The following is a 19,269-nucleotide window of genomic DNA, read 5'->3' as shown; positions in this document are numbered from 1 at the left end:
GCTGGTCTACTGTTTATTTGCCCCTTGCATGGGGATATGTACATACATATTGAGAGCTGATGTACCAGAGTCAAATTCCTCGTGTGTCAGACACACCTGGCCAATAAAGCACATTCTGATTCTGATTTAATTCTGCCAGTCGAGAGAGACAGACAGAAGCTTCTCCAACTTTAGACCACCTCTACCAGCCTTTATTACTGATAGGCTCCCACTCCTGTGGATGGGTTGGTAAGGCAACCTTATTTGTATTGCATGTGGAAAACCTTTCCCAGACCTTTGGAGGCTTTACCAGTGACTCCAAACACTGGGATCTCCATTGGGCCTGGACATAGGATAGCCATAGCCTCTATAAAACACACTACTACGGTCACTGAGCTCAAAGTTATAAAGAGCACTCCGTACTCCAAGCCTCTAGGTGGCGACAGAGAATCTCTGCTCGTTCTCTCCTGTGCGTCGAGAGCGGCTTTGCTCAGGCGCAGCGGCTCCTTCTCCGTGGACCCTCCCACTAGTATAAGAGTGACACGCCATTCAATCCTTGCCTGGCCCAGTGCTCGTAGAAAGCTAGAGGCAGCATTGAGCGTTTTCGAACTGCAGGATAATAATATTATCTGATAGAAACCGGCTACATCCGCGCTGCGTAAAGCTAAAGTCGCACCTAACCGAGTCGACATGGGGATCCGAAAGAAAACTAACAAGAATCCGCCGGTGCTGAGCCACGAGTTTGTCATCCAAAACCATGCAGATATTGTTTCTTGTGTTGCTATGGTTTTCCTTCTCGGGCTGATGTTTGAGGTAAGTCTCGTCCACATGTTGAATGTGTTTTAATGTGAATCGTTGGGATGATCGGCCGGTACAGTGGACGGACCATCCGTGGGCAAGATGCCCAGTACTCCCCATCTGTCCTCCTGGAAACTGACATGGCTGTCTGAGCTACTCTTGACACTTCCTCCTGTAATCGAAAGTTTTCTGTGAACGACGGCCTTGCTCCCACCCCCCTACAAATGATCAACTCATTCGGGTGGACTTGAATTAGGTTTGCGTTAAAATCAGATGTTTTTGTTTTATTGAAACGATGAAGGAGAGCGTTCACTTTCCAACTGGCTGCTTCCCACGTTGGAACCACTGAAGCCGCCCGTGTACACGCACGCATTTGGATAATAAGAACAAAGTTTCTTATGTGCACTATTTTTTTATTGAATGTCGTAGTTATGTTTTAGGTTTGCAAAGTTGTATCGATCTCGGTGCTTGTTTTATTGTGCAACGCTCCCGGTTAGTTCAAGCGTAGATGTGTTACGTGGCAATCATACAACGACTCAGAAGGTTGTCATCACACAAAGCAACTTGCACCAAATGAAACTTTGTCCTTGGGCCAAAGAGCGTTTTAAACACAAGTCGATGCTGTGGAATTAGAAAATGACCGTGTCTGTGCTCCACGATGATCCACTTTCTCTCACAGTCGTGTTCAATTACGTTTCGTTCTCAGTGAAAAGTAGCGTCACAGGCGTCATGTTGGCCAAATTTAGCGCCGCTACCAGTTTTTGTTTTCCTGTGTAAAAAAAAAAAAAAAAAAAACATGCATATGAACAGCTGTGATGGCAGCATTTTAGATTTGTCATCATAGCTGTGTGACAGTTTTATTCTAGCACAAAACGGATGGGCCCTAATGTGCGTTCAATAATAATTGGTGCCTTACTTAGGACTTTTGTTGTGAAGGAGGAATGTCCAACTTCCTGTTTTAATTTGCCGCTCCTTCGTTGGATTCTTTTTATTGGATTCTTTCTATTGCACATCTGTGTAGTAGTACTGTTTTTGTAAGCCCCAAAGGCCATTTGAAAAGCAACTAATGGGTTCTGTTTATATTTCATTTAAATCATCCTAAAACCCCAAAAGGAGGAAACCTGTGGTGCTCTATCACAATGTTATTGTTGTTGTTACAACAGCTCATATTTCCCATATGGTCTGTAATTTTGCGTGCATGCTTTATTTACTATGTTTTTTTTAACATCTTTTGTACACAGGTTACCTCAAAGTTTGCAGTCATATTCATAACTGTCCAGTACAATGTCACCATATCAACACCTGGTAAGTTGAGGATTAAACTGAGAGTGTGTGTGTGATGTGTGAATGTATTAAGATCAGTGGTGCATTGTTTGTTGTACACGTATAATGCAGTATTTATTTTTCTGGCAGTCTTTCATTTGGATTCTAGAGTGGTACTTTCATCACCTTACACCGTCTCATGTGAAAGCTCCTCTTCCCCCTTTGGAGCTAAATTTAGTCTGCCTGATTTATAAGTTCTCTTGTGGCAAAGTTGTGTTGGTCAAATTTGGGCTAAGGTGTAATACAGGCCTCTCAAATCAAGGCCTACTCGTTTCAAGGTTAATAGTTTCTTTGCCAACTTTAAGTTCTGTGTGTGTCCGGCCCCAGAGCTTATCCAAACTGCTGCACAGGCTACAGGTTTGCTGACTGTAGGTTGCTGGTTCAGTTCTTATCTCAGAGCCTTTACCACATACCCAGCTCAGTAATTGATTTACAACCTGTATCTTAAAAGACAAATAACATGCAGACCCTAAAACTCTTTGCAGTGAAACAATTCAGTTATGCCATTTTTTTTTCTTTAACTGAAAATGATGTGATCAATTCAGTGTTTTTGTCTGTCTCTGTGCAACAATCTGTCACATTATTTAGTGATTCACAGATATTGGGGTGAAGGCTGTGTAACTTTAGAAAGACAGGAGAGACTCTGTGTGTGACTTTTACTGTGCTGATGCAGGCTGTGACTTGCATTTTCACGGTTGTGTAACACTGCGCGGTCTAGACTCACTAATCCAAACATTTCACCTCAAGAGTTTGTTGCTAAACTTGTGAATCTCTTGATTTGGCTCAACAGTTCATGTTAAGGATCAAAAAGCTGCATGAACTAGGACATCCTCCATTATGATTAGAAGTATATATTTTTTTTAAATTGTTGTCACAGTGATGACTGTGCATGACTTGTGTGCGTGCTACAGAAGGCCTGGAGGAGACACCCATGAGCCACTTCCACCATGGCATCAAGGATTTGGCCACGGTCTTCTTCTACATGCTGGTAGCCATCATCATGCATGCCATTATTCAGGAATATGTGCTGGATGTAAGTTAGACAAACACACACTCGAATACACAGAACTTAATTTCTGTGAATAGACCTGCATAGTTTATTGCTGTTCATCTTTGTAGAAGATGAACAGGAAGAAGCACTTCTCCAAAACCAAGCACAGCAAGTTCAATGAGTCGGGCCAGCTCAGTGTGTTCTACCTATTCTCCTTTGGCTGGGGCACAAGCATCCTGCTCTCTGTATGTACCGTACAGTAGTGAAGCTTTACAGATGTCATTATTATACCCAACACTGTCCAGCAATGCACTTTAAATGCCTCTTTGTTGTTAGGAAAATTTCCTGTCCAATCCAGTCACCCTATGGGAGGGATACCCCCACACACTGATGCCGTAAGTACCCATATAAAATGTTCTGTGTATCTGGTTGACCATATGCATTTTAGAGAGAAATTCACTGTTTTTTTTCCCCCTGTGGTTTATTTATTTCAAGTGTGCCTTTTGAACCACTAACACATTTTCAACTGTGGCTTTCCTACAGGTTCCAGATGAAATTCTACTACATTTGTCAGCTGGGCTACTGGTTACATGCTCTTCCGGAGCTGTACTTCCAAAAGACAAAAAAGGCAAGTGTGTTTGTGTGTACCAGGGCACAGCATTTTCGAGTAGGGTGCGTACTGTACCGCGGCTTCTGTTTGCATGCTGAAGCCGTTTCCTGTTTGACTTCCTTGATTATGTTGCATTGTTTCAAATAATCAAATTCAGAGCCACGCTGTTGTAAATATTTTGACCCCCTTTTTAGGAGGATATTCCACGGCAACTTGTGTACATCTTCCTGTACCTGGTCCACATTGCAGGCGCCTATATTCTGAAGTAAGAGTTGCTATTTCAGAAAGGCTGATATGTTTGACTGCGTGGAATGTGTGACACTTCCCTTATGTTTGTACACTGCCCTTCAGGAGAACGTTACTAGCACAGGAACATTGTTTGCAATCTGACCTTAAACTAAAGCCTCTCTAGTGGAGCTCCTGTTATGTGTTTTAAAAGAGAGTCGTGTTTTTCAGTCTGAACCGTCTGGGTCTGGTCCTGCTTGTGTCGCACTACTTTGTTGAACTACTGTTCCACGTTTCCCGCCTGATCTACTTCAGCAATGAGAGCAGACAGATGGGGTGAGTTCACACTTTCTCCTTTCACACAGTTCAGACTTCTTTATGTGTGCTAATCATTTGTATACATGTACAAATACACAAGTACATTCCTATATGTTAGGGAGTCTTGAATGCATCATGATGATCATCCTCCTGTCTTCCAGTTTCACCGTATGGGCCGTCTTGTTCGTCCTTGGCCGGTTGCTCACCCTGTCCTTGTCTGTGCTCACGGTTGGCTTTGGCCTCTCCACAGCAGAGAATCAAGGCTTTGATTTGGCTGCAGGAAACTTTAACATTTTTTTTGTTCGGTAAGCTTGTCTAAAAAGAGAAAAGGGGATTAATCCTTGAATAATGTTTTTAAATTGCTAATAGAATTAAAAAGCTGCAAACAATGGTCTTAAATGTGTAATTCATCAATATATATTTTAGTATTATTACACAGAGATAGTCCCTGTACTGTTGCAGTAGACTTTAAGACTATTTTGATCAGCTTGGCCATTTACTATAGAATAATGGAACAAGAGCTTCTTTCTTTACTCAGCATGAACAGCTCTGTGTAGAAAAGGAAGTGCATTGTCATCGACATCAGCTTCGATATATTACAATGAAATGCAATCGCAGTACATTTTCACATGCGAAACTAAGGGAAAGAATTCTTGGGTTTATTAAGATGTTCCTGTATGCAGAACCTCACCTCTGGTTCACTAAAGAATTTAAACAGTATTTCAGAGTAGGACATTTTTAATTATGCTTTGAGTTGCAGTCTGTTAACTCTTTCTCCTAGGATAACTGTCCTGGCTGCCATCTGCCTTACTCAGGCCTTCATGATGTGGAAATTTATCAACTTTCAGCTGCGCCGGTGGAGAGAGCATGCCCAAGCTCAGACCTTGAAAAAGAAACAAGTTCCTTCCAAGAGCAAGTCAAAGAAAGACAAAGGTGAGGGATGGTGTGTTCACTGGCTTTTTTAAAAAGTCATGAGTGGATTAAAAGGTAGAAAATTGTCATAATAAATATAAGGTGGCATACTTTAGAAAACAACCTATACTTTCAGTTCTTCTTATGATGCATATGAAATGAATCATAAGCTTGCCTCTCCTTTACATGGAACTTATTTGGATATAATTTGGTTGTTTTTAGCTAATGGAGTAAACGGAGTGAGTTCTCATGGAGCTGATTCACCAAGAGCAAGAAAGGAGAAGGCATCATAAAAACCTTATCCTCGGCCCATCGCATCGTTTCTCCGTGGCCATGTCAGACCAGCAGACCCTCTGTCATGATAAGCATTTTTAGCGCCCCCTCAGTTGGACTCTAAAGGCCAGAATGCATTTATCTTTGCTTGTCAGCAGTCATTCAACACGCCTTGATTTGAGAATTATTGCTTCACTGTGCCATTTCAAATCAAAAGAAGACAAATTCAGAAACTGAGCAAACGCTTATTTAATAAGTGCCTATTGATATGGCTTGTTTTGTAAAGGGTGTGTAATTTTAAAACTTCAGGAATAACAGTGTTTAATGTTTATCCAAAGTCATGAATTTTCAGTGTTTTTCTTTTCTTTCTAAATGTGTATTCCCACTTGTTTTAGTTTCCTCTTGCATTTAATTGCTAGCTCAGCTCTTTGCCACCGACCCCTGTCCGTCTTTTGAGGGATTTTTGCAGACATTGTTTTTGAATTTCCCTGAAACATTTGCATCTCAATTTTTAGGCTATGATTAGGTTGACATCACAGACAATTAAAACCCATACAGCAGGACACTGTTGGTGTTTTCACCACATTTCTCACCAACACCATTTCTGACTGTGCTAAATGAGCTCGACTGACTGTTGATATGTCTCTTACTTGTATGCCATAAAATTAGTTCACAAATCTATACAGTGCAGTCACCTGTATTTTAAGAATCGGTTACCCAGGTATGTTTGGCTTATTCAAAGGAATAACCCTGTTAACTAATTTTAGGTAGGCTTGAAGTAGAATAGATCAGCAGTGTATGTGTTTGTTCTGAGGGTTTTATCCTCAAATGGAATAAAATGTTTTGTTGAGGGGGAAAAAAAAAAGCATTCAGAATAATCATGTGGTTATATTAGTTGTAGCCTTGACCACATACACAAATAATTATATGGAGAAACAAAAAATTAAGGGTAAAATAGCATGTTTTGTGAATGTTGTAGCACAAAGTACATTCTTTATTTGCCATTTCAATCAATGCACTGGCTCTGAAATTGAACCTTTTAATGGAAAATTTGACTTTTATTTAATACATAAATACATATGATTTATAATGATGCTGACTGAGCCGCCTCAGTTCACCCTCACTACTCGCAGAAAAGGATATCAAAATATCTGTTAAATACTTGGGTTTATCATATGGGTTCCAATGGCAGCATACCGGAAAACCTGGACAATTTTCCAGTCCCGGAAGACTGGTCATAAACAGGAGAAACCAACCTTGTACTTTCATCCAGATTTGATAAGTTTAAGTGCTTTTTGTTCTAGAACTAAGAATGAAGCAAAATGGAGTAAAGTTTACAAACCCAATAAGGGTTTCACCAATTTGAAACAGAGTTTTTAAAAGTAGTGAATTGGGACAAAGATATAAAAATCACAAAAACATCCAGTACAGCTTGGGTAATAAAAGTGAGGATGTTTTCAAAAATAATTGCTTTTATCAATCAATGAACATCTTAAAATGTGCAGTAAATTAAATCGGTATTTGCTGTTACCACCATTTGCATTGGTACGCCAACATGCAGTTTTCGCGATATTTTGTCCGGTAGATTGTTCCAGCATCTCAGAGGACTTTCCACAGGATTTTGGTGAACTCATTTTCTGTTTCTTCATATAATGCCAGACTGACTCCATGATGTTGAGGTCAAGGTTCTGTGTGGCCAGACCATCTGTTGCAGGATGCCTTGTTCTTCTAGTCTCTGAAGATATATGACTTTGGCTTATTGTCATGGGCCTTATGCCACTGAAAGTGTCCTGGAAAATGAGTTCTTGAAAATCTTGCACATTTTATGTATTCACTTAACTTTTAACTTAATTTATCCTTTTTTTTTTATTCCAACATAAAAGTGCAGTTTGTTTTTCAAAGCCTTCATTTATTTATTATTTTGATGGCCCATAAGAGTAACATTTAAATGTAACTTGTCTTAAAAAAAAATACTGAAATCAAATCGGCTTGTAAAAGACCCATCATGTGTATGATTTCAACAAAATCCCATCCATTCACAAATAGGAGCACTTGAATATATACAAAGGTAGTGCCCTGGTACATTAAAATATTTACTGCACTGTAAATAATGAATGGCTTTATGGGTTGAGCACTGTAGTAAATGAGTCCTCTTAGGTAAACAATGACAATACAGTGCCTGTCTGCTGAAGTAATTGCTACAAAATCTAAACAAATGGTGGATGTGTAGGATTTCCTTTTCTAGTCTTCACGCTGGCTCACACCAGCAAAACCGATAGAAACTGTTGTAACACACGTCGGCCTCGTGGTGGCAGTGTTTCACATATTTTGGTTCCAAGAAAACGCCTGCCAGTTTGAGCAGTGAACAGTTGACCAGACAATAAATCAAGGTAACTCAAGGATGCAGAACACGCCTAATTGTAAACATTTTAAGGCAAATAATGCTAGCTGCCGTTTGTGTTTCAATACGTTTTGTTTATTTTCTTAAACAAAAATCACATTTATGGTGTCTGCTGAAAAAGCTGCACATTTTCTCCAATACTGCCAGTGATAGGCCAAGTGTTAGTGACAAAAAAAATGAACTCGGGCAGACTGAAATTGAACTTTTAGTGATTTCATTACTGGAAGCCCCAGCTGCATTCCTTTCACCGGTTTTTTTTAGGAGCCTATTATAGGGTGACATAAATCTTTATGACCTTACATTTACATCCATCTTTGAAGTATTCCCACCGCTGTAGATGCAGGCATACTGGTAAACAGTATTCTGTGCTTTGTTAAGGTTTTTATTTTTGCTACAGTGGTGTTTTTAAGTAGGCTGTAAAATCTAAGAAAAAAATTTTTAGGCATAAATGTGTCATCTGAGACATCTGTCTTGCTTTCCTCTTTAACATTTTAGTGGTTGTCAGATAAACCAGCCTGCAAGTACAGTGTCATTCTTACAGGTATATGGAGGAGTTGATATTGCTGGGGCCCCGTGATGTGGTTTTGCTGTGGGGGAGGAAAGCAGCTACCAGACAGATAAACACAGAGCATTGGTTTGCAGAGCAGCAGTAATATGGCGGCACAGTTAGCCAGCAGAAATGTTGTTTCACTACTGCGAAGGTCAGAGCCACTTCGGATAAACGGAATTTAACAGCGAGGACGCAGCCGACAGTATTAATTTGTAAGTAGTCACGCGTGTTGGTGCTTATTGTGTAGACCCTTTTGTTGTGAAATCCAGTTTCCAGTGCGAGGTCTTCAATCTCGGTTGTGTCTCTATCTGGCACGGGTTCTCGCTTCGGCGTTAGCCTATTAGCAGGCATTAGCTGCTCGGCTAAGCTCGGTACCTCTGTCAATAATGGTTTCTGCTGCAAATCAATTAGACGCCTCGGACAGTGAGCGTGCAAACGAGTGGTCGCAGTGTTTATTTGGTAGAAGTATGGTTACTTTATGTAAAATTAAATGTTGCATGCACAATACTTAAATGTCTCAGCTTTTAGTGCCGAGTGAGCAAGTGCCCGTGCACGGAACACTGGACGAAGTTCGCCAGTGTATCTGGGAGTTAGCATGCTAACTGTTTAGCTGCAGGCTAGGTTCACTGCTTGAACGTCGTTGTCAGCAATGTACGAGTGTCAGGACAGTTTTCACTACATCGTCTTTGAGCGGGCCGTTAACCTTGTTTACAGTGGTATTAACTATGCGTCTAAGCTACGTGCTACTTTGTCTAAGTTGGCGACATTTATGTGTTTGTTCTTGGTGCATTTTGCTCTTGCGTTTGGCAGGCGTTAAAATGCATCGTCGAAGGTTAGGCTAATCAGATGCCAAGCTGTAATGTGAGCACTTTGACACTTAAACCAGTAGCCTCGGACATTTGGCAAAATATATTTATTTACAATCTTGTTCATGGACTGGAGAGTGCTTGCGTTTTGTTGTGGCATTGCTTTCCAAAACGACAGAGAACTTAATCTACAAAGTAATTAGGTCGCAACGCTATTACTCCAGGTTAATGTAGGCTTCATCATGGAGATGGTAATAAAAGCTCAGTCTTAAAGAGATTGCAGAAGAGGCTCTCTGAAAATACAAGGCACTAATACAGCACGAGGGAATGCTGCTTGGAGGTTTGACTTGTGTGTTGCATTGTTGTGCACTCACTCCTAAGAGCTGTCCTGCTTGACTGATGTAGAACTATACTGACAGACAGCTTCTGCCATTTTAATGATTGTCTGTGTTCCTCAGTAAAGCTGGAGGAGACTGTTGCATCACTTTGTCCACCTGATGGTGCAGAGTGTTGGTGTCTTGTCATGATAGGAGATTTCGCATAGCATGTTGTCAAGCTGTGGTTTGCTGCAATTTCAGGGCTTCTGTGCAGATATGTGATGGATTGCATTTGATGTGCTGGTAGTCATATTTAAAGTAAATTCTCAGGAAGTAAAAAGATCATGCTGGATTGTGGTTCATATTTTAATGACTAATTCACTGAAAAGGGACAGTGTATCCATTGATGAGTTTATCTGTCTGTAAGTATTGTTGGTTAACCCCTCCTGCCAGGCTGAACAAGGTATTATCTGAAAGTAGTTGAAGTTATTTACATTTACAAGTTGCAGTGAAACAAATCTCACTCAGTATCTTTTTGCGGATAATGGAAGATCAAACAGTTTGTCCTTGAAAGATAGACAAGAAGTAAATGTTCCACCTAAACTGATCTGATTTTGAGAGTCAGATGAAGACATGGAGAAACACATGGGTCTGTGACAAAGATTTCATTACCATCCAGATGAAAGCATGTGTACCTAACCTTCTATAGTATGTAGCTTTTCTGGGTGCCCTAGCTTTTGTTGTATGCTTTGTTTTAAGGTGGAAATGTACAATATTGAGAATCATGCACCAGGGCTGTTGCCTTTGGCTAGTCTTATGAAAAACTGACCCCACAGTAGTATAACATTTATAACATTTTTAAAGTGATTTATGTAGACACTTGTATAAGACTATCTTCACAAATCACAAAAATGTAATTTATAATGATTAAAATAAACTATAGCAGAGTACTTCTTGCTCCAAGATTACAAACAGTCAATGTTTTGAGCCTGTGAACTGGGGTAAAACTATAGCATCATGTAATTGTCTTGAGCTTGACCCTTACTTTGGGCCCTTCCTGTGATCGTTAATAATGGCTGAGCTGAGGTCATCTGTCTTGTTTTGGTCAGTAAATTCAAGCAAAATGAGAAATTAGGCTATCTTAAATGTAATATGGAAGTGATTCCATTCATCACATGCGTCCCTAGGTAATTCAGGCTAATTTTTATTAGGGAATTAGGGCTGGTGATTATCTCTCTTTTGAATTTGATGTACTCACCATAATGTCTATGAATCTATAGATATGGTGAGCACACAGAAGTCATTGTTGGTTTTAGTTTCTGTGTGGAAATTGTGGCAAATATCAAAGTGATAGAAAATCACCAGCCTTGTTCTTTAAATGTTATCTAAACAATTATTCCTATTTGAGATGTAAAACTAAAGCCCCATTTCAATCATAATGAGTTTTAAAAGAATGAACATGTCTTTAAAACTCACTTGAATTCATTATGTTAGTGAAACATTCATTTAGAGCTCACATCTTCACTATTAGAAAAACCAAATTCTGCATCATCTTAAAGCTTAAGGTGATGTATGACACCTAAAAAATGAAGGAAACACTTTAAAGTTTTAAATTTATTGAATTCTCTGTCACACACACTGTGTTACTCCTCTTTTTTGAAACACTTATTGGTGCTAATAACATTAAATTGACTCATTAGAACCGGGCTGAAAAACGACATCCCTGTCTTTGCCACTTAGTATGGCCAGCTCCTGAACAACACCATATCCCTGTGTCTCACACCAGCTCTTTAATGTGTTCTGGGCTGGGGTCCATTTTAAGAGCAGTGTCAAATGACAAAATCCAGCAGCTAGGGGCTGGCAGGAATCTAGGCTTTCACAAGGATGTTGCAAAGTATTACTGCTCTTGCTCAAATCTACACATTCAATTCAAGGAGTTATTGCTTTGCTTTCAGCAAAGTCTGCTCTGACCAGACCAGTTAGACAATGTGTTGAACTCTGGAATTATGAACTTTTTCCTGCCTTGACATCTGCACCCCAAAACTAACACCCCCACCCAAGTTTAATAAATTACCTTCAGTGATTTAGAATAAACAGGAAGATAGACTGGTTGAAGGCAGTTTAAAAAAAAAATCACACCACAGAAACAAACAAAAAATGAAAACAGCTGCTTAAAACCCTGGTCCGTTCTCAGTGGCTGGATGGTGGGAATTATTAGTGTGACACATTAAAGACCCTGATTAACAGCCTGGAGGATAATACAGTCTGAGGGGGAAATGGATTGTTTTCTTTTGCTGAGCTAGTCACCAATGCAGACAACTTACCACACCAATGCAGACAACTTGCCACACCAATGCAGACAACTTACCACTTAAAGAGAAGAGAAAAGGAACTTTGAATAGACAGTATCATGTAAGCTGCCTGTCTTATAGCTTCAGTTGGACTGGGAATGTCAGCAGCCCTCAGCCCAAGTGCAGTGACAGAAGTTGGCTAATGCTAACATGGTGCCAAGCAAACTGAAGAGGCACTTGGAAACCAAACATCCCTTCCACACTGAGAGAAACTTGGCCTACTTCAACAGAGCATGGGATCTGCACCGGAGGCAGCAAAACTGTTTGTTGGATTGTGTGAATTTGTCTCATAAGGCAAAAGAGACAAGTTGTTTGCTAGCGGAGCTTGTTTCAGAGCAGAAGAAACCTTGCACAATTGAGGAGAAACTCATCCTTCCCGCTTGTGTGGCCAGGGATGCTTCCCAGTCTAAGCTAGATCTACCCCTCCTCTCTCACTCACTCATTTTATATATTGCATTAGTAAATAACCCCAAATAATGGCATTATAACCCCCTGCCTCCATTTGTGCGTTTGTGTTGTCATGGAAACACCGACATGACAGGTCCTGGGTGGGCGTGAGGGATGAGCCGTGGGGTGATGGCCAGGGTTTTCCAGCAGTGGGAGAGAGGAGGGGAAAACAGCAGGAAAGAGACATTTAAAGCGAGGCAGAGATGGTTGATAGAGACATGGGAGAGGAGAAGCAGGGAGTATTTACTGCCTCTGTGCTTCAAGGCATGTTGTTGTTGTGTTTAGTTGACCTCAAATTAGCAATCTCATCTCTGCGCTGAGAGCAGGCCTCGTCTTGTTAACAGCAGTCTATAGGATTGTTTTATTGTGTTCTATTATGCATCATCTAGTGGGGTAATTGCCAGTGTCAGCTCATGTTAAAATTATGATTACCTAGGTTTTCAGACAGTGTAGGGACTGTTTTGTAGGCAACCCTGAAGTTAGCATCACCATGTGTTGCCTCGACAAAATAACAGCGGGATTTTTCCGTAGGATGCTGGATTATTGGTAAAAGTAAGATCTGTGACAAACAACAGTTTGACGCTTACACTTTTTGTTCAGCAAGAAAATCTTCACAAGTGAACACCACTTTTATGATTTTTGAAGCCCAAATACGATCACCAGAAGTAAAAAGCTATTGTTAGGCCATGAACGAACTACACAACAGTCCCATGACTTCAGCTTCACCACCATGGCTCCCAGCTTGTAATTTGATTCAGTGTGTTTACCTCTTTTAAAAAATCCTTTCCTCTTAGTGTGGCCTGATCTAGTTAGTGATCATGGCTGTGTGAGTTCTTTGGAATAGTTGGCAAGTTCATGAGGCTGCAGATGTGGGCTGTGTAGATGAGTCTCTGTGTATCTCATTGAACAAAATGTGAAATGTACTGGCCTTGTGTTGACCACAAACCTTAATTCAGGTGTTTATCAAAAATCCAAATGACTTCAGGGTAAGGGAACCGGAAGTGCAAAAAATGCTAACTCAGCTCTGGGGTTCCGGAGTCACTAGGAAAGCACTCTATTCAGTACCTGTTAGCTACGCTAGCAAGTTCTTTACTTGTAAAATAGGCTTCCTTCTGCTATCTCTGTTGTTACCATTCACAGGAATGACTCCAACAAAGTTATAGCCAACTTCATGTATGCGTTGTGGAGGCTAGTGTCCAAATGTTCATCCAAACACTGATTGCTGATTGACAGGTCCTGTTGCCAGCTTACATTTCATTTTAAGATCAAGTTACCTCTCTGTTATTTTTCAGCACATATAACTCACTGTTGGTTTTACATTCATTCTGATATGTCACTTTTTTGCATTCTTTCAGCTTTGGCGCTTCCCAGAAACACTTGGGTGTTATGCCTAAGCCTTTCTATGATAGGGGAAACCATGATTAATTATTTGAAAGTAAGTATAATGTTTGTAAAACAGATTTGTTTTACTTTGCTAAGAAGGTGCCCTAAGCCGGTTTTGGCATGAACAGACAACAGAGGTCGTATGACTGATAGAGAGACAGTGCTTCTGTAGCTGTTAGCCTGTGTGTTGTGAATCTGATATTGCTTGGGTGTACAAAATGGTAGATCTAAAAAGTGTGACTATTTAAATGATTTAAATTGCATAAATTTGAACATAGAATATATAAACCTTTATTGAAAAAGCAAACCCCCAAGAGTAACAAGAGTGGATTTAAAAGGATATGGGCTTGTGTTCTCTAAATTGAAGGACGCAGTAATAGGAAGAAAAGGAATGGTGTGTGTGTTTTGAGGTCTTAATTTGTGTGACTGGGTGAACTGCCTTTTCTTCAGCCACAGTATGTATGTGGCACTGGTGCTAGCATGTGGTTGGCACCTTTGCCACTGCTCAAAGTGAAATACAGTACATGGCACTAAGGGAGGAAGAGAAAACTTGGTTTGAGCAAGCTCCCTGCTGGAGTGCAGGTGGGTGGCCCAGAAATATTTATTGTGAAAGCGTCCTGAGAAAATGTAGAATGATGTGTATGTTAATTTACTGAGAGCTTTTGGCACTTGGAAGGCCCTGGAGGCCCAGATAACTGCAGTAACAAATGTTGAACAATGAAATGCCTCAAAACAGAAACAAGAATTTGACCCAGGGGGGAACCCAGCACAACCAGCACATGGACTCAATGTGGTCTCAATTTAACCTAACAGTACTATACAAACCAGTGTAGTATCATGAATGTAGTAGTATCATATAGCCTGCTGTGCTGGTTCATCCTCATCCTGAATAGACACATTTGACTTAATGAAATGTTTTGAAACTTTATCACACCAGGACTGTGTCTTTTTAATGCAGTCATAATGTAATGTTTTCATCACAGTAATGTTGAATATAATATTTTAAAATGTTTGGATCATACGATACAGTGCTTTATAATTTTTATGTTTATTAACCTACCTGTGGTGAGTGATCAGTTGCCCAGCCTGAACTTTCCTTCCTTATCGCTTGCCCTATACTACTTAGGGGACCATCGCGCACCTCAGTCCTTCGGCAGAATCCATAGTGGGGAAACACAGACTTTTGGAATCGAGATATAAACAGTACTTGTTCCCCACCATCAGTTCAGGCTTTTCATTTCTGTACACATTGAAGGTAAAAATCTGGCCAATGTGACTGCCCAACCCCCCAGCACCTGTCTCTCGCGCTCTGCTGACTCGGCACTGTTCCTTCAGCGATCTATAATATGGTTTTGCTTGCTTTAGCTATACTGTTTTCAGCAGAGTAGGTAATCTCCTCAAGCTGACCTGCATTTGTCTTCTATACTGTGGAGTTGCAGTATACAGTAAGTTAATATTATGACTAAATTAAGTTTAAACCCATCTGAAGTAGTAGTTTTCCTTTAATTCCCTTTAACTCCTCCTCCAGTCCAAAGACATGCAAGTTAGGTTGATTGGCAACTCTAAATTGCCCCAAGGTGTTAATGTGGGATCGGCTCCAGGCTCCAGTATTTACTCTGTTTTGCAAGGTTGACAATCTGAGAGCAATAAACTGGTGCATGAGGGAATATTCTACCAAAATGCAACAAGATGACTTTTTGCTGTGCTTTTAAGTTTGGATAATGGTGTAGTTTTTTAAGCATGATTAGAAAAAGCATGGTCAGGCTTTGACACTACCTGTTTGGTTTACATGGGATTTGTTGACAGTAATTAGTTAAAATAAAGCATGTCCTGTTTAACGCAGGGTAAAAGGTAAAGAGCATTCTTTTTCACTAGCTATGCAATTAGCAATGCCAATACACTACATGTAATTTCATTACATAACAATCTCTCCCTGTGTGAGTATGCATGTGTTTGTATACTAAAGTGCCCCTTTATGCATTTACTCCCGAGATTTTTGTGGTTTTGGCACCTGAAGATGTAGGCCACCAAAACAAAACCACCTCCCATCTCATATGGCAGTGGAGTGCAAAAGAGAGGCACTCATTGGAGAGATTATATAGGAGAGGCATAATCATGACGCAACTGTGCTTCTGTTACAGAAGTGGACTGACAACATTTGAATTTAGGACACATTATAGGGTGGACATTCTTTGAACTCAGATTATGAAATAAAACATTTCAGAAGATGCTACACTGTTGTTAATCCCTATTATCATATGGACATTTTAAAATATTTTGATAATGAATTACCAATGTTTTGGAGTGTATCTGGTCCTTGTATTGATTGCAAGTAGGGTACCCAGCCAGAAAAACACCACGTGTATCTGAAATGAAGACCAGAGTCCTGTTTGACCTGGCAGAGTTTCATCATTTGTCAGTAGGGGTGTAAAGATTAACTGAGGCTCATTGGAAAATCGATAAAAGATTCAGCTATTTTGCTGCTTTGGTTCAAAATCACAGATTAAAACTAAATTCCTTTTGTTAAAAGAAAGGTGTAAAATTGATGGGGATATCATAAACCAATCTTGGGCACCATGCAGGTGTTGTGTCGTACTGTTTCCCTGCCAATATGTTTCTCCCCTTATTCCTGAACTTAATCTTATCCTGGCTCTAACTGCTGAGGGGAGGACCTAACCAGAGGGAAACACTAATGGGTGAACAGATTTTGACACAAGAAGGTGTCCAATCGCATGTCTACTTTTAGTGGCCCAGATTCTGATGGGGGGGAAAAAAAAAATTCCCACAAGGCGAAACCATGTTATAGGCCACTGTGTTAGATGCACCAGCTAGAGCCAGGTTACATCAGATTTACTTCAGATGTGTGGGGCTACAATCAGTTATTTCTCAGAAAGCTCAACATGGAAAAACATAATTCTGGTAACCAGTAGTGCCTCGCTATCTGTGACTTAAATTGATTAAATTAGGTTAAATAGCCATAGTTGTATGGTCTGCCAGACCTGTCACTGAGTGCTTTAGCTAAGGGGTTGTGTAAATGGAGAGAAGGCTGCTTCAGCTGCTTTGAACTGCCTGGTCCAATTATACTGTATGTTCTGCTGTCAGAGCAGAAGCACTCTTAATTAAGTAATACCTTCATTTAAAGTCACCCCCCTAAACATGCTCCACAGATAATTATCCTTCTCACACTTTGGTTCAGTGGAGCCTTTCTTTAGCCTATCTTCCTTTTAATTTAAAACTAAATGGACTACTTTTGTTTAGTAGGGTCTTGCAGATTTGACAGTTTGGTGTGTGCATTTGCTGTGAGACAACATTGGCTGTCACATTGTCTCAGTTGTTGGCTGATAAGATGACATAGTTATGTCAGCTGATCTTCTCTTCCCCTCCCCTGTGCGCTAACATGTAACCTCCTTATTCTTAGTCTGCTTCCACTCTACAACCTTGGGCTTCCACGGGAACCGATTCTTTACAAACTGTAACAGGCGGCAAAAGAATGTGGACACACACACACACACACACTCACACACAGGCACAATAGATATGGTGTTGACATGCAGACCAGTCACAAGATGAGCTCCAGATTATCTTAGAAGCATGATACCACCAGTCATTCTGCCTACACACTTTGTCACACTGTAGTCCTGCCTTTCTGAGGCTGTTTCAGCTTCACACTCATTTGCTTTCTACAGTCATAATGACTCATTTTTTACAACACACATTACCACTGTCTCATCCCTTAGGTCACAACTGAAAGATCAGGCTGCTGCTGTTTGAGCAGCAGCACTAAGGGTGCCCGGTAAGGGGTTGCATCTGTGTAAAAACAGCCCACTTAAATCTGTTCCAAAGTGTAATGTGTAAGTTTTACACGAGGATCTCTTTATATACCTGTCATTATGATGTGAATGTAGATTGGCATAAATGCCACTTTTATTTGTTTGCCATTAAAGCCACAATGTGATGAAGTGGACAAAAAGGTGAAAGTGTGTCTACCTTATTAAGCAATTGCATGTACAGTGGGTACAGAAAGTATTCAGACCCCCTTAAATTTTTCACTCTTTGTTATATTGCAGCCATATTCTAAAATCATTTAAGTTCATTTTTTTCCTCATTAATGTACACACAGCACCCCATATTGACAGAAAAACAGAATATGTTTGACATTTTTGCAGATTTATTAAAAAAGAAAAACTGAAATATCACATGGTCATAAGTATTCAGACCCTTTGCTGTGACACTCATATATTTAACTTAGGTGCTGTCCGAAGGAGTGGCTTTACAACAACTCTGTGACTGTTCTTGAATGGCCCAGCCAGAGCCCTGACTTAAACCCCATTGAGCATCTCTGGAGAGACCTGAAAATGGCTGTCCACCAACGTTTACCATCCAACCTGACAGCACTGGAGAGGATCTGCAAGGAGGAATGGCAGAGGATCCCCAAATGCAGGTGTGAACTTGTTGCATCATTCCCAAAAAGACTCATGGCTGTATTAGCTCAAAAGGGTGCTTCTACTAAATACTGAGCAAAGGGTCTGAATACTTATGACCATGTGATATTTCAGTTTTTCTTTTTTAATAAATCTGCAAAAATGTCAAAAATTCTGTGTTTTTCTGTCAATATGGGGTGCTGTGTGTACATTAATGAGGAAAAAAATGGACTTGCATGATTTTAGCATATGGCTGCAATATAACAAAGAGTGAAAAATTTAAGGGGGTCTGAATACTTTCCGTACCCACTGTTCATGCATTATTTTGGTGTGACTTGACACTGGACTTGAATCAGATACCACTGATGTCACCAGTGGGTCCTTACCCATATTAGCGCAGCAAGCATTAACACAGGTCAGCTGGTCTGTTGTGTGAGAGGTGGTTTGGTATAGCCTTAGAAAGTGATATTACCCATACTGGCTCACATGGGGCATTAAACCCGCATGTATTTGAATCGATGGCACAGGCCACACAGAGGTCCTGGGATGCCAGCAGTCAAAGTGATGGATGTAACTGGATGCAAAGTAGCTCTCCTCAGTATTGGCTGTAAGACCATTTTCTGTGTTGCTGTCTGTGATTAATTTCTTCCTATTGTGGCTGATTGATTTTTCTGAGATGAAATCATCACTACTACTGCTACAACAAGGATCTTCTACAGAATTGACTTAAATTTATAAACCATGAAAAAAACTCATCTGACTGTAAAGAACTCTCAGTCAGTCACAGATGTTTTTCATTAGAAAGGATTACTGTTAAACTAGTCCAAATGAGTATTTTCACACAGGGCTCTTATTTCATTCCATAGGCTACAGATCAAGAGCAGGGCTGGGATTGAGCATGTGATAGCATTAAAGCTCAGAGGAAATTCCTCCAGAGGATGAGAACTAACAGCCATGCAGAAAAGGGAAAAGAAAAGAGGAATGTGGGGTTGAGAAATGCACAGTTATGAAATTACTAGATTGACTGTAGCACTCAAGGTTATCAGATCAAGCTATTTTATGTTTTCACTGTATGTGCTGTTTAGTACAGCAGATGCAGGGGTTAATTTGTTCAGGAGCAAGCCGGGTCTGGATCCAACACCTCTTAAATTGAGACCAGCATCT

At 40.3% G+C, this 19,269-nt stretch overlaps 2 protein-coding genes across 2 annotated transcripts in view; both read left to right on the top strand.

Annotated features, from left to right (window-relative positions):
* The first annotated feature begins 500 nt into the window (after positions 1-500).
* tram1 (translocation associated membrane protein 1) lies at positions 501-6,110 on the top strand. Its single transcript, XM_020600066.1, has 11 exons — positions 501-792; positions 2,019-2,082; positions 3,012-3,133; positions 3,220-3,336; positions 3,428-3,486; positions 3,635-3,719; positions 3,896-3,966; positions 4,158-4,262; positions 4,406-4,549; positions 5,026-5,177; positions 5,379-6,110. Exons 1-11 carry the CDS (start codon positions 670-672, stop codon positions 5,447-5,449), a joined length of 1,113 nt encoding a protein of 370 aa, XP_020455722.1. The 5' UTR covers positions 501-669; the 3' UTR covers positions 5,450-6,110.
* A 2,266-nt stretch (positions 6,111-8,376) lies between these two features.
* Positions 8,377-19,269, top strand: part of ncoa2 (nuclear receptor coactivator 2) — a 46,182-nt gene continuing 35,289 nt past the window's right edge. The window contains exon 1 of the mRNA XM_020599994.1: positions 8,377-8,592. The gene's annotated coding sequence lies outside the window, so the exon portion shown is untranslated. The remainder of the gene's footprint in view (positions 8,593-19,269) is intronic.

Source organism: Monopterus albus, unplaced genomic scaffold (assembly GCF_001952655.1).
Source record: "Monopterus albus unplaced genomic scaffold, M_albus_1.0 scaffold44.1, whole genome shotgun sequence".
Classification (NCBI taxonomy): domain Eukaryota; kingdom Metazoa; phylum Chordata; class Actinopteri; order Synbranchiformes; family Synbranchidae; genus Monopterus; species Monopterus albus.
The sequence above is the reverse complement of the archived record's forward strand: the minus strand, read 5'-3'. Positions and strand labels throughout refer to the sequence as shown.